Source organism: Indicator indicator, chromosome 5, assembly GCF_027791375.1.
Source record: "Indicator indicator isolate 239-I01 chromosome 5, UM_Iind_1.1, whole genome shotgun sequence".
Classification (NCBI taxonomy): Eukaryota; Metazoa; Chordata; class Aves; order Piciformes; family Indicatoridae; genus Indicator; species Indicator indicator.
In genome coordinates, this window is record NC_072014.1 from 25,736,055 (window position 1) to 25,750,151 (window position 14,097).

Consider the following 14,097-nt stretch of genomic DNA (forward strand, 5'->3'; position numbering starts at 1 on the left):
CTGCACTGGCTGTAGTTTGCATGCTGGCACAGGGTGGCAGAGCTTCCATGTGCTCTGGAGGTACAGAGTAAGCCACTTTTCCAGGCCCAGAAGGTACCCCCTGCACTCCTGTTTGGCTGTTCCCACTGCAGCCCTCATGTCTTTGTCCGCTCACCTTCCAATGATGGACAAGCTTCCTACTCATTCTTCCTACTTCACTGGTTGCTAAAACATCTCAGAACTGATCTCAAGTGTTTTTTTCCCCTGAGCATTTCCTCAGGCTTAGAACTATTTCTCTCTCTCTCTCAAACTGTCAGTTAGAGTCAAAGTCACCTTGTACTCTGCTGGGCACAGCTCATGCCCGGCTGAGCCTTCCTGTCTGCCTCTGAAGTTTCCAATGAGACCATTGTGTTCACACATCTCTTTTATTTTTCTTTTCTTTCAGGACTGTTGTCAGCTGAAAATCCAACCCTTTGACCAAGCTGTTCAAACAGTGGCTTAACTGTGCCTTCCCTCAAAGCCCTTGGACAGGCTCCCTGTGCTCTGCCTGCCTGGCACAATCCTGAGCATGGATGTGAACATTTCACCAGCTGGCTAGTGAGGGAATAGGCTTTGGAGCACCAGAAGCCTGTAGAGCATACATTGCCTCTTGCTACATAGCCAGTGGCTTTGGTGGCTACCAGAGGCCACCACCCTGCATCATGCTGTTGCAGAAAGGGCTGAAAAAGCATGGCAGGACCTGGGGATGATAAAAGATCCCTGGGTGTGTTGTAACTCTAGCACTAGGAGCTGTAGAAGCCAATCCAGAGACCTGGAGCAGTGCAGGTGGTGGCCACCTGCAGAGATATACAATACTGCCAGAGATACAGGCAGTACTGATCTTCTAGTGTCAGAAAGTAGGACTAGAAGAGGTTCTGCAGATAGGGCAGTTGTGGGGCTGCCTCATGGCAAGAAGAGCACAAAGCTGGCAGCCCCTGCGGCAGACACTGCTCTAAGCATGCTTGCATGCTGGGATTGAGCAGATCCTCACCTGGGGAACTGCTGAAACGTGCAGAATATCTGCTGACCTTAGGGGACACAAATGCTGCATGAAAATTTGAGAAAGCAGCAATAAGCAGAGGTAGAGACCATTGGGCTGGGTTATCACTTGGTCATTCTGACAAATTTCAAATTGCCTGGCTTTGGAGCACTGATATTAGAGAGCTGCAAGCCAGTGTCTTGTTTTTTGAGAGGTTCAAATTCACCTCTGTGATGACTCTACCCATGTGGACAGATTATTAACTCCCTCTCCTCTGCTTCCCCCACAGAACCTGTATCTTTATCTTCAAAAGGAACTCCCTCTCCATACCTCTTTCTCCAGTCAGTGACCAACTTTCAATCCTGTGATAACTGGATTTTTAGGTGCTGTGAAGGACCCGAACTGATACTCTTTGGCAGTTTCTTCCGATTGCAAGACAAAACCTCTGTGGGACTTGTGTGTTACCCAATTCCTTGTGCAGTAGGGACATAGAGCCTCCCACTACCTCCCACTCTCCCAGGTTGTCCTTTGCTTCATCACCATAGCCTGCCTGTAAGAGTGCAGCTGTGACCTTGTTCTCGGAGCTCTGGGATCATTTGGGCAGGCAGTCTTCAGGCCTCAGCAGTTTCAGTGTGAAAGCCCAGCTGCTGCAGGTGTTACAGAATGAGGTCAGCTGGCTCCCAGAGCTTGCTGGAGAAAAGGGCTGGATCCCAGAGAGAATCCCCAAACTCACAGGATCCATAAACTCAAAGTGTTTGTTCTTTGCCTCGGGTGCTAATTAGGTGTTGCCACCTGCAGCACATGTTCTTCAGGCAGCTCATGGGCCTGGGTAATCTGGTGTCTCTTTCATCTCATGCTCTAAGTATCTCTGTGAGACAAAGTCCCACTCTGGAATGAGAACTGATTGCAGCAAATCTTCACTTTCCCCCTTTTGTCTCCCTTTAACTGGTAGCCCTTCAACTGTCACATCCTGCATCTGTGGAAACTCAAGACGGTTTTTCCTCAGCAGCTATGGTCTGGTGGAATCCAAGCTGGATTTTTGTCTCAAGTATTATAAATGGGTGTTTCACTTAAAGTTCAGGGGTTCTTTGTTTACCTTGCAGTTTGAAGCTGTCAGCTTTTGTCCTCCTCCTATTTGTACTTCATCTGGCTTGCTGAGTTCTTCAGGGGGTGGAATGCTCTTGTAGTGCTTTGAAAAGATCCCATGTGGGACTTGTTAGCATGGTATTTCTAGTCTTTTCTCTCTTCTCACTTTGCTTATGGAGCTGAACTGGAATGGGGTGTTTTGAAGGAATCTGCATTCTCTGCTCCTGTTTAAGCAGCTGATACATTATTTCCTGCAGGTGTCTATCCAAGGCATCCACCTGCCATCACAAACATCATCTCCATTTTGCTATGAACTTAAAAAATAGCTATGCTTAGGCTTAGCAAGCTGTGAATTGCAGCAGCTTAGCTTCCTCTGGTCCATGCAGAGACATTCCTAGCTCTGTGGCTACTTTGCTGCCTCCTTCTCTAGGTAGACAGCTCAGGTGTGCTTTGGGGTGATCCTGCAGGAAATCATGCATCATCTCACTCATCTGTAGCCTGATTGCAGTTTCCTGTGCAGAATGCAGAATCCTGTGTTTCTTCCTTTCCATGAAATAGCTCTATAAATCTCTCTGCTTTGCTTGAGATGCCTGGCAGCAGCTTTGCTAGCAGAATACTGTTGAACATTACTTGATCACTTAAAATTCAGCTGGGGTCTTCTTGCAGCTTCCAGGCTGTTAAACACTTTTTTGTAGCAGGATGCCCTCCAGAGTGAGGACATCCAGATGATCCTTTTCAAGAGGAGGCCATTACTTACCTAAAGTTCTGTCTTTCCAATGGATTTGTCTATCTGCATGCTTTCCTATGTACAGTCCAGACTTCCATTCATGGAGAATTTCTACCATATGCTTACAAAAAAGAAACATTGGGGCTAGTGCCTGCAATAGCAGACAGCAAAAGAACCTTCTTTCTGAAACCTTTCACAGAAAAGCCAATGGCTGAGTAGGATTTCCGTCTCCTTGCTTATTTGTGTTCTGGTATTACCAACTGCAATCCATGACCATGTTGCCTTCAGCTTGCAAAGCAGAGTCGTTATGCAGTTGTCAGTGAGGAGGCCAAGGCCCTGTGAGAAGTGACTGCCTTTCTTTCCACTCTAGCTGAACTTCAGTGGTGTGACGGTGGAACGGGACCAGCCATACGTTCACTTTACATCCACCAACCACCTCTTCACACCCATTGCCATTGGGACCACCCACCCCCCCACACAGGTGAGCGTCCTGGGACCCAACCCAGCAGCAAGAAGAGGGAATAGGGAGCTTGTGTTACTGTGTTACTGTGTCTAAAAGACAGGCAGAGTCTGAAGCATTTCCTAGGGAGCAGAATAGCCTCCATAGGAAAGCATCGCAGCAAAACTTTGAGACCAGTACTAGGCAGAGCCTGGAAATGGCTGCTGGGATGGCAGCAGGGAAAGTATCTCTCACCACCTCCAGTTTGACAAGATTTGGCATTCACTCCAACCCAAACACTTATAAGGTGTGTTGGGCTGTTCCCCTATTCTTTTGTTGTTCTCCTGTTCTCTTGCACTGGATACCAGTTGAAACTTGTATAGCTGTTCAAGGCACTCTGGAAATAAATCCTAATTAGTTTTTAAGTAAATTAATTAAACTTCCTTAAACACTTAGAGAGAGGGGGGGAAAAAAAAGAAAAGAAAAAGACAGCCTTGCTTCTGTTCTGCCTAAATTACTTGGGAAATGAACAAGTCTGAATTTGAATTAAGATCACTTTAAGATGAGTGGTTTTGCATTTCAAGTAATCTGCTTTACAGTGATCCCTTTAGCTAATTTGTGTTAATTTTCTCCTAGGCTGAATTTGCAGGGCACCACTTGGAAAGGCACTGTAGTTATCAATGTACATGTGGAGATAAACTCTCAACACAGTCTCCTATCAGAGCCTCAGTGATAAATCCTGACACTATGAAGTCTCCTCAATTCCTAGCAGACAAGCTGACTAATTAATTATTAATGCTTATGAGAATCCTCTGGGGAAGTGTTAAATAGTTTAACTTGAGCGTGGCATAATCAGCACTGCTCTGTCTGATTCACTTCAGATTTATGAACTCTACAATGGTGGCTCGGTGCCTGTGATATTTGAAGTTCAGCTGGACAACGTTGTAAAAATCCAGAAGAATAATTTTGGGCATCCTGTGCTTGTGTGTCTAACTCCCAGAGGAGAAATCCCTCCTGGCACAACAGGCCACATTGAGTGGGTCTTCTCACCACTGGAAGCTAGAACATACATGGTAAGGCCCTCCTCGTGGCTGCCAGAAACAATTTCTTTCTGTTCTCCTGTGCCTAAAATTCTTTAGATCTCTTACTAATGATGGGTCCATGTCATGTTAGAGCTGAATTGAGCTCCATTCTTCCAAGGAGCAACGAGTCTTGAGAGCAAATGAATGGGTGGTCTAGTCAGAAAATGGAGCAGATAAATTGCTGTCTCATAAGTTTCTTCTTCCCAAGAAACAGATTCTTCTACAATTGGAGTCATCCCAGTATATATTTTTCCATAATCAGATAGTGACTAGGGATATCAAAAATATCTGATCAGATTAGTGGTTCATCGTTGGCCTCCAGTAACTTCCATCAAGGAGACTGAAGTTGGTGTCTTTTGTTGTTACAGTGAACACTGTTGTAGCCCTCTGGAAACAGCCTTCCCAAATACTTAGTCTGAAAGAGATCTTCCCAAAGACCTTCCCAAAGTCCAAGGCTACAATGGGCATGCAGGACTGGAGCTGGAGCACTGCTTATTGCCTCACTCTGTGGTGGATACATGGAAAAATAAATTTAATTTTAAAACTGCAACTTTTGCTCCAAGAGGGAGTCCCTTGCCCATCTCATATAGTAGCTGGCTAATTGACTACTTAACCAGCTTTCCTGAGTTAGCAGGGAGGGTCAGGGCCTGAAGGAGCAACAGAGACTGGATTTCTCTTCATCCAAGCATGTGGTGTATTCAGACCAGTCCATCAGTGAGTGCACTTGTGTACTGCATGTTACCCACAAATATGACTCTGAACTTAAAACTGTCATCTTGTCCAAGGCAGGTTGATGTTCCCATCCACATCCTGGGGGGTGAACCAGCTCTGATCACCTTCCAGGGAGTAGGCTACGATCCAAATACCGTAGGAGTGACTGACACGTGCAGTGAAGTTTTGTCTCCTTCAGTCTTTCCAGGTTCCACCAAGCTAACTGTGCCTGGGCAGGTAAGGCTGGGTATGCTGATATGAGTGATATGATCAATCAGAAATGTGCAAAAGAGACTGAAATATGCAAGTGGCCCCATCTAGCAGTACCCTGTGTTGCATGAGAGTTCTTTTGCCATGGGACAGAACAAGACATTTCCTTTCCAGTACCTCATCTAGAGCCTAACTGATAGCAATTCTGAAATGTGCCTTCCTTCTAGGTTGCTGCTTCCACTGCCATTAGAACAAAGAAGGCTTTAGGGTTTGTTCATATTCCGAGTTTTCTATTAAAAGTTACCCCCCATCACAGCTACCTGATACACTCTGTCAGGGCTTGGCTGCCTCCATTTCACAGCCAAACCCAGGTGATGTGTATCTTGACCACAGACTGCAGGATGGTCTCTAATTCAGGCACATCCCAAGGAGTGCACTTGTTTGACCTCAGCAGGAGGTGCTTTGGCATGGTTGGGGCAGCCCTGCCAGGCTGGGCAATCTGTTGTTAAACTCAGCCACAGATACCGGTGTGGTGAACTCACTTCAAACAGCATCAGCAGGGGCAGGTGAAGGATTCATCCTGTGTAACATGAGCATGCCTGCCTTAGAGCCTAGTCACAGCTACAAATGTTCTTTGGCTTTCAGGAGGGTGGTTGCATTCCTGGCTACAGCAAAGAGAAGGGCATTAAAAACCTAACTTAGGCTGCTAACAAAGACACCATTCCACAAGGCTCTATTGTCTGTAAACAAGAGTCATTTGCTTCTCTAATAATCAGTGTCATTAATTAGAGTTTGCACTGTGCCTGGAGAATGGGGCAGACTAATATCCTACTTTTAGCAAGATGGGGTAGGGAGCAGTTTCCCCAAATTTGCTTTTAGGTTGGTGAAGATTTTGCACAAGCAGATGTCTCCTATGTTTGCCAGCTGAAACAGGAAAAGGCCTGGACTGCAAGTGCTGCAGAGAGAGTCTAGATGTTACTGATCTTCTGTGATCCTCTTATGTCTCAGCACCAGTGTTATGTTCTATTCATTGCTCACTCAATCTTGCTGCAGCAGGCGTGTCCTCTTGCTGTAGAGTCTTTGTAACTATAGCAAAAATGAGAGAAATACAACACTCCCTCAAGTTATGGCAAAAGTAACTGGCTGATTTTACCTGTGAATTGCTGAGTGACTTAAAGGTAACAATGTGACTCTCCTGCATTGTCCACTTCCCATCTTCCTTCTCTGCTGTTCCTCTTGGTTTCACTTTGCTTCCTTTAGGCAGCCACCTTGTCACACCACCAGATTTGCTTTGGCAGTATCCCAGGCTGCACCAAAGCCAGTCGACTTGTCTTTCTCAACAACATCTCAGAGAGCAAGGCTGTTGTGTTCTCCTGGCGGATGAGTGCCTGTAAAGACAGGAGGGTGAGTCCTTTTCTTTTCTCTACATCCTTCTTACCCATCTCTGTTGTGCCATGACCTTGCAACTCCATTTTCAATCAGATATTCAGAAACCATTCTAGGGCATTGGTGCTTGTACTGCCTGATGAGAGGACAGGGCACAGAAAAGTGTAAAGATTAGGACTGGGGATGAAAAGACAGGAATTCAGAAGGGGAATCTGAAGACTTCAGTGGGGATACATGAACATGGAACTATAGGTTGTAGTAATGAACCTCAGGAGGCTGTCTTCCAGCCAAGTCCATAGTCATTCTTTTAATGTATCAGCTGCATTTCTGTCATGCCACAAATCTCTGAGAAGGGGAAAGAAGAGAATTCTCATAGTCGTGTGTCCTGCAAAGAGAAGACATACAGGAAGGTTCCAGGACAGTGAAATAACTCCTCTGTGTCTTTTTTTTTTTTTTTCCCCAGTTGTTGCAGATTGCTCCAGAGTCAGGGGTTCTGCAACCTGGAGAGAGCATCCCCTGCTTCATCACACTGCAACCTTCGGGGAGTGCTTCCTTCTGTAGCACAGATTTGGTGTGTGAGGTGAGACCCAAGAGGTACCTATGTATTTCCATCACCTGAGAGTATCACTGCAGTTCTCAAATGGCTGACACCACCAGGCAGCAGCCTGCTGTTTCCAGCTGAATTACTCCATAATGCTGGCCAGCTCTTCTCATTCCTGAAGATCCTGAGCTTCATCATTCCTGATACTTTGTCTCTCTGTCTATATAGCTCACTATATGAGGTGTAATTGTGCAGCATGTAGCTTTGTGAACTGACCTCAGCTACCACTCAGGGAGTGGTTTTCAATGGGATGTTGGAGACTTAAACATGTGTGAAAAGCAAGTCTTGCTTCTTTAAGCAAGGGCTCAGATTTGCACTAGTGTCCCTTTGAATTGTTCCCCAGTGTCCTTTAGCAAGAGATTGTGTCTTCTCTGTACAAGTGTTATAATAGCACTGTTCTCTCCCCTTCCTGCCACTGGAAAACATGGAAAGTGGGTGGGCTTCTGGATGGGACCTCCTGGAAGGGAGGAATTGGTGACGGGTATGGACTTGGGCCTGAGACTGTGTTATTTGCAGCTCCCTTTTAGCCCTGCAGTCCTGGTTTGCTTCATAGGTATACATCCAGGAGTCCCTGGTTCAGTACGAGAGTGACCTGCAGGAGTGGGAAAAAGAGAAGGACCATCAATTTGTGGAATTCACCATCAAAGAGAAGGACCTTGGGACTAAAAAGAAGCCAAAGTCACCTGCAGGGGTGAGTGCTGCCATAGCTTTACACCACCTTAGGTCAACTCAGAAACAGCAACCAGTGTCAACATGAAATATTCTTTAAGAAAATGTAGGCAAGTTGATAAAAGGACAGGAGTCTCTGATCTGCTCAAGATCTCATAGCTGATTTGTGGATAATGGAAATGAGATCGTGTTTTCTAGCCAAGAAGCACCTTACAAACTCTGAAACTGCTGATGATCATCTGAAATTTGGAAGTGGATCAGAAGCCTTAGGAAAATCAAAGCCAGTGGCTCTGGAAATCAATGACTGGATTTTTTTAACCATGAATAAACACTGGAGACAATTGTGTAACTGCCAGTAAGAATGTGACATGAGTGAAGAATGAAGGGATCAGATCATTGACTCTTGGGTGGGAACAAAGTAAAACAAAATCCTGGAATCTTGTTCTGTCCCATATCTTTCCTACAGGGCAATTTCTCTTCTTTTTTTATTTTCTCCTCTATTTTTTCTTTTTTTCATCCTTTTCAGAGGTCATCAGATTCTGCTGAGATAAAAAATCGTCCTGAATCCTCAGCTGTGTTCAGGAAATACAAGGTAAGTCAGGCCTGTCTCACCCACAATAGAATTAAACTGACTGCTTTAGAAAAGAGACAGATGCTGGATATCACAGTGTGGGAGCCTGGACAGAGAGCACAGCAGGATTTGGAGCTTCAAGCTTTGGGAGACAGACTGTTTGGAGGAGCCAGAAGAATCAGACTGTCTGGCTGTAGCCCATGGGCAGTAACTTTCCAGCTGAGGTGAATGGAAAGTAAAATAGGAACCAAATGTGCACCCATGACTGGAGAAAAGGGAAAGTGTTTTGAATAAGCAGAGAAGATGCACTTGGACAGGGCAGTGGGGACCTGGACTGGTTTCACATTGGGGCCACAGTGGAATGTCTGCCACAACAGGTAGTGGCAGGGCCTTTGTGTGACATGGTGCAGACTTTTCCTCGCTGCTAGAAGACCTGTGCTGTGTGCCTGGGGAGAAGCTGCAGACAGGAACTGACTTGAGTGTGTGGCAGGCTTTAAAGCTCAGTTTGCCTGGTTCAGCTCCGTGTCCCCTCAAGTTTGCACAACTGTGTGCTGCTTTTCCAGCAGGGGTGGCAAGGTGTGAGACAAGGTCCCCATGAGTGCTCTGCACAACTGCCTGGGTCCCAAGGCAGAGCTGTGCTGTATCTACAGCTGTCAGCAGGACCATGCTGTAGGAATGACAGGGCTCATGGAGAACCATCTAACCCAAGATGTAGAAAGGTTATGGGGAGCTAACATGAGGCTGAGTAGATTGACTCAGCTGGGAGACATATGTTGCTATCTCAGGACTGCCATCACAGTAAGGCTGCAGCAGGGCTCCTGCAACCCTGCAGAATTCCTCTGCATGCCAGGCACTGTCTAGTAAAGGTATCAGCTCTGGGCAGCTCTGGTTCAGATTGTCTGCCCTGTGCTGCTAATGATCAGTGATGCAGGTTGAAGCATTCACTGAGATGAACATAAGGGTGGTTGAGGAAAAGTAAAACCAGTTTCATTTAGTCCTCTAGGGTTTTAGCTTAGTGACAATTTGGAGCCTGAAATCACCTGCTGTGTCTGTCCCAGAGACTGGACAGCTGCATCTCAAAGGTCATTGAAGTCCTGTGATACCTGGGGACTTCTCCAGAACTGAGTGGTATCCATCTAGATCAGGCCTCTGGTCTACTCCTGCCTGCCCTAAGAAAATGTCCCCAAGCTGACTGCCACTGATGCAGTCTTGAACCAGCCCATGTAGTGTGGCTGGACTCAGTTCCTGCTTTGCTTCCAGACTTAGAGTCAATGTCTGCATGCATTCCTGTACATCCCTTCTCCCATAGCACTATTCATGTGCTCAGAAGAGCAGAGATGGTATCCCAAGGTTCCACAGACAAGGATCAGAGTGCAACAGCCCCGAGTGCCCTGGGAGGCCCGAAGCCCTGCTGACACTTAGGGCTGGCACACTGGCAACGAGGGAGGAGTGGACACATTTCCAGTGTGGCTGCTTGTGCCTTATTCCTATACTGTGGTGTCAAGTTCATTCTGATGCTGTTTCCTGTCCAGGATCTGGTGGCTCTGGCTTTTGAGCTTTCCAGTTCTCATGCCTGTGCTCACATCTACACCAGCCTACCTGTGGCCAAAGGAGCAATTAAGTACCTGCCATCTCTTTCTTTCCAATAGACATTACCTCCTATTAAAAACCGCCCTATGCCTCGTCTGCCAGCTGGACACTTTGAGAAGAGACTACTGTTGGACAAAGAAGCCAGTCAGGTGTGGGTCAAACCAGAGCCTCCCAAGCCCATGCTCTTACACCTCGTTGTGACAGCCAGGTCCTACTCTATTGAGGACTTCTTCAATAACTTCACCTCAGAGTTCCCCAAATACTTCTTCTCCCGGTAAGAGATCTAGATTTTTGGATTGATGTCTTCAGCTGAGCCAGGGCTGCCCATGCTGTGATATGCACTTGAACTTGGAGCTCTGCTCTGCTCCTCTCCAGTGTTTCAGCATCAGGCAAGAGGTGTCTTGTTTTCCCCAGTGTTTTAGCTGACAGTGGCTCCCTCCCTCAAAAAGGAGATACTGTCAGAGCTCAGTCCTCCTCTTGTAACAGTGACCCTGCTGCTGTCACAAGTGCAGCAGACCCAGCTTCTCTTCTGGTTCCCTGCAGCACTCCCTGCTTGCCTGCAGTGCTGTTGCTCACCTGGGGGAATGCAGGTCTTTGGAAGTTTGGTTCAGTAGTGCTGCCACTAATGGAACAACTGCTTCTTTCCCAGCCCCTTCAGCAACCAGACCTTGGAAAGCAAGCTTGTGGATGGGAGCAGGGACAGAGACAGGATAGACATGGATTCCAAGTGGCTGTCCCTGGCTGCTGCTTCCAAGCAGGAGTTGCAGATAGTGTCTGACATACTCACAGGTGTCATCAGGTGTGTGTGCCTTCACCCTTACCTGCTTTGAAGTCCCTGTCCTCCAGGGGACTGTGTGCAGCATAACCAGCCCTCTGCTGATACCAGAGGAGTCTGAGTATTCAGAATGGTCCAGAATGGGGCATCCAGCCTGCCAAATGCTGCCCTGGGGATTATGAGCTCAGGAGGCCTGGTATGACACCTAAAAGCAGGATCTTGCTGCCCATCTAGAAACTGGGCCTCTCTCTGCATAGTGTCAGTGTCACTGCCCAGGAACGAGGACATGAAGCCTGCCATGATCTTGGGAACGGGCTGCATTGGGATTCACTTCTGTCTAGGACAGTAAAGAACCAGTGCTGGGGAGGCAGAGGTGGTTTGCTTAGCTCAAGCCATCTTGCTGCCTTCCTTAGGCCCAGAATGTAAGAAGGAACAGGCTAAGCATTGAAATCAGTCAGGGTTTTCCTGTTTTTTGTGCTGTCTTGTAATGGTCCTCTGGGGCCATACAGATATCTGATTTCCTGGGACTCATCCCTTGTTTTGCCAGAGATCTCTTGGAGAACACTCAGTTCCATGACACAATGAGAAGAAGCCTGGATGAGCCCATTCCATACTTTTCCCAGTTCCAGTATGCAGAATCAGCAGGGCTCCAAGATAGGAGGTTGTGCTCCAGGGTCCCCTCCAGGGTCTCTACTTTGCTTGATCTTTACCCTGAGAAGGATGGAGAGAGGAAAGAATCAAGGCAGGAAAACTCTCCTGATTATGACTTGCTGAAATCTTGGGGGAAGAAGGAGCAGTTGAAGAAGAAGAAGGAGATGATGAGCAGGTGAGGAAGAGTTCACACATAAAAGGCAAGAGCTGCACAGGCACAAGAGCCAAGGCAGCACACTGTCTGGACAGAAACCCATTTCTCCTTCAGCCCTGTGGCATTTCTGCTGGGCTGCTCTGGGTGGATATTAATGCTGGCCTGCCTGGCCACCCTGTCCTGATTGTGGCTTGTGAAGAGTGCCACTTTGCTGTGCTGGGGTTGAGCCCTGGGCAGTGCCAGATGGTGAGTGGAGCCTGCTTTACACTCAGACACTCCTGGCTGTATCAGACGTTAGAGTGCACTCCATGCTTACCTCACCTTTTACTTTCACTGCACCTTGACTTTGCTGTGGCTACTCCCTTGCACACTGCTACAGGCCACAAGCATAGGCACAAACACAGCACAGCTTGGAGGGAGAAACCAGTAAAACCACAGTCACCCAGCTCTGTCTGATGCCAGCTGGTGGCAGTTCTGGGAGAAGAGTCAGCACCTTATTGCTCAAATCTGCGGTGTATTTGCCTCAGTATGCAGGAAACTCTGTGCTCCATTTCTGTGCCTGCTGTATCCTGGGAGGGGTCACAGCAAGCAGCCTGCCTTATCTACCTTCCAATAGCTGTCCTCTGCCTGTACTTTTGTCCCTCTAGGCAATCGGCCCTTGGGACCCTGGTGGAGCTGGTGCTGGAAAATACACTGCAGAACATCCTGATTGAAGCCAGCCGTGGGGAGGTGGTACTGACAGCCCGGCCCAGGATCATTACTCTGCCCCCTGCCCCTTCCCGAAGGTAGTGGAGTGTATCTGTGCTGTGGTGGGACAGAACTTGCTCTTAATATGTCAGGCTGAAGCACAGGCCATCTTCTAGACTGGGTGAATTAGCTGGGTTGCTGCCTATCAGTGCTAAAGCTGCCTGTGCAAAAGGAGGAATCCATTCCCAAAACCTCTGGCCTTTCTTGGCTCGTCCGGAGCCACAGACCAGGGGTCATAATGCTTCAACCCTTCTGTGGGCCTGACACCATTGCGTAGCTCTTGGTACATCACCTCTTAAGTGAATGGCTGGCAGAAAGGTCTAGCCTGAGGCACTGGAGAGCCCAGCACAAGGAGAGTCTCTTGGGAAATGTGGTCAGGGGGCAGGCAGCACAGCCTCTGATAGGAAAAAAAAAAAGGGGTGGGGGGAGGGTGGGGGGGAGCAAAGCTCTTGCAGTCCAAGATGGTGTGGGATCAGCCTAGTTAGGGTTGAGGGAATGGCCACCATTTGGGAAGCAGATTTGGAGCTGAGGCTTTGCCCCAGCCTGGGGAGAAGTGCAGAGAGATGGGATTGAGGGACAGTGGGAGAGGGTTGATGCTGTCATCCAGAGCTGGAGGAGTCTTGTGTAGATAAACAATGAGTGCTCCTCATGATGCCTTAGGAGGGAATGGTTTCCCCGGGAGAAGGCAGCAGCAGGCTGCACTCTCCCTACCCTCGAGAAAAATCTCTTCTTCTTCAGAATCACCAGTCCAGCACCTCCACCCTCTCAAGCATAGCTGCTGGACACTGTGCTGCTTGAGGTCTTCAAGCACATCAGCTGTCTACGCTCTTCATCCTGTCCCTGTGATGTTCAGACCAACTCTGATCCTCCCATACCATGACCTGAACTCAGTGTGCTGGCTGCCTCTGAGGAGGCATGTCCTGACTATGTCTTCAGCTCTGGTTTGAATCCTCCAGCAGCTCCATTGCAGGGTTCATGAGATCTCTTCTCTCTGGCTGGCCACATCATTAAAGAACATCCCTGTGCCACGCAGAGCGTATGGACAACCTGTGACTCTTCCCACTGCCCCCAGTCTGTACCATCTGGGAGAGGAGTGGAATCTGCTTTGAGATGCCAGTCCTGAGGAAGGACTGACAGCTGGGTGTTTTGATGTTGAGCCTATGACAACATCAGTAGGATGCAGGTACTGAATCCTCCCTCTTTCCCTTTTTGCTCCAGTGGTTGCTGCAGGCTCTGCTTGGAGTGACCCAGCAGCACCACACAGCACACTTGGCAGCCCAATAAAAGCAGCTTGGCCTCTGGGCACACAGACACCAGGGTGTAACCTATGTCATTCATGCGTCTGGGTTTGGGGGCACCCTGGAGGGGTTCTTCCCTTTCCAAGCTCTAAGGCTGTCACCTGGGGAAGGGGATGTCTTGAGCCTTAGTCTGCCAGAGGGATTGGGCAGGCTGCAGGAGGGTGTCACTGTGCAGGAGCAGGGTTTGTCACAGCCGGGAGGTGGCAGTGTTAGTTGTGAGAAACCACCGGTAAGAGTGCAGAGCTGCAGCAGGTGCTGGGCACCGGCTGCCTGCTCCCTGGCAAAGGCTGTCGTGCCAGGCATCAGGGCTGGGTTTGCAGCATCTCTTCTTTCCTGCAGTCCTGCTATGGGCTCCTCTAGCCACCCTGCTCTGGTGGGGATGCAGCTGGTGTCTGCCTCCCAA

General features: G+C 48.2%; 1 protein-coding gene across 1 annotated transcript in view; it reads left to right on the forward strand.

Annotated features, from left to right (window-relative positions):
* CFAP65 (cilia and flagella associated protein 65) overlaps positions 1-13,171 on the forward strand; it is a 32,293-nt gene extending 19,122 nt beyond the window's left edge. Inside the window, exons 20-31 of the mRNA XM_054381131.1 lie at positions 3,181-3,291; positions 4,131-4,322; positions 5,121-5,279; positions 6,513-6,656; positions 7,102-7,218; positions 7,793-7,930; positions 8,435-8,500; positions 10,129-10,343; positions 10,719-10,868; positions 11,392-11,670; positions 12,297-12,434; positions 13,135-13,171. Of these exons, the coding sequence (XP_054237106.1) occupies positions 3,181-3,291; positions 4,131-4,322; positions 5,121-5,279; positions 6,513-6,656; positions 7,102-7,218; positions 7,793-7,930; positions 8,435-8,500; positions 10,129-10,343; positions 10,719-10,868; positions 11,392-11,670; positions 12,297-12,434; positions 13,135-13,171 (1,746 nt within the window). The remainder of the gene's footprint in view (positions 1-3,180; positions 3,292-4,130; positions 4,323-5,120; positions 5,280-6,512; positions 6,657-7,101; positions 7,219-7,792; positions 7,931-8,434; positions 8,501-10,128; positions 10,344-10,718; positions 10,869-11,391; positions 11,671-12,296; positions 12,435-13,134) is intronic.
* The last annotated feature ends 926 nt before the right edge of the window (positions 13,172-14,097 follow it).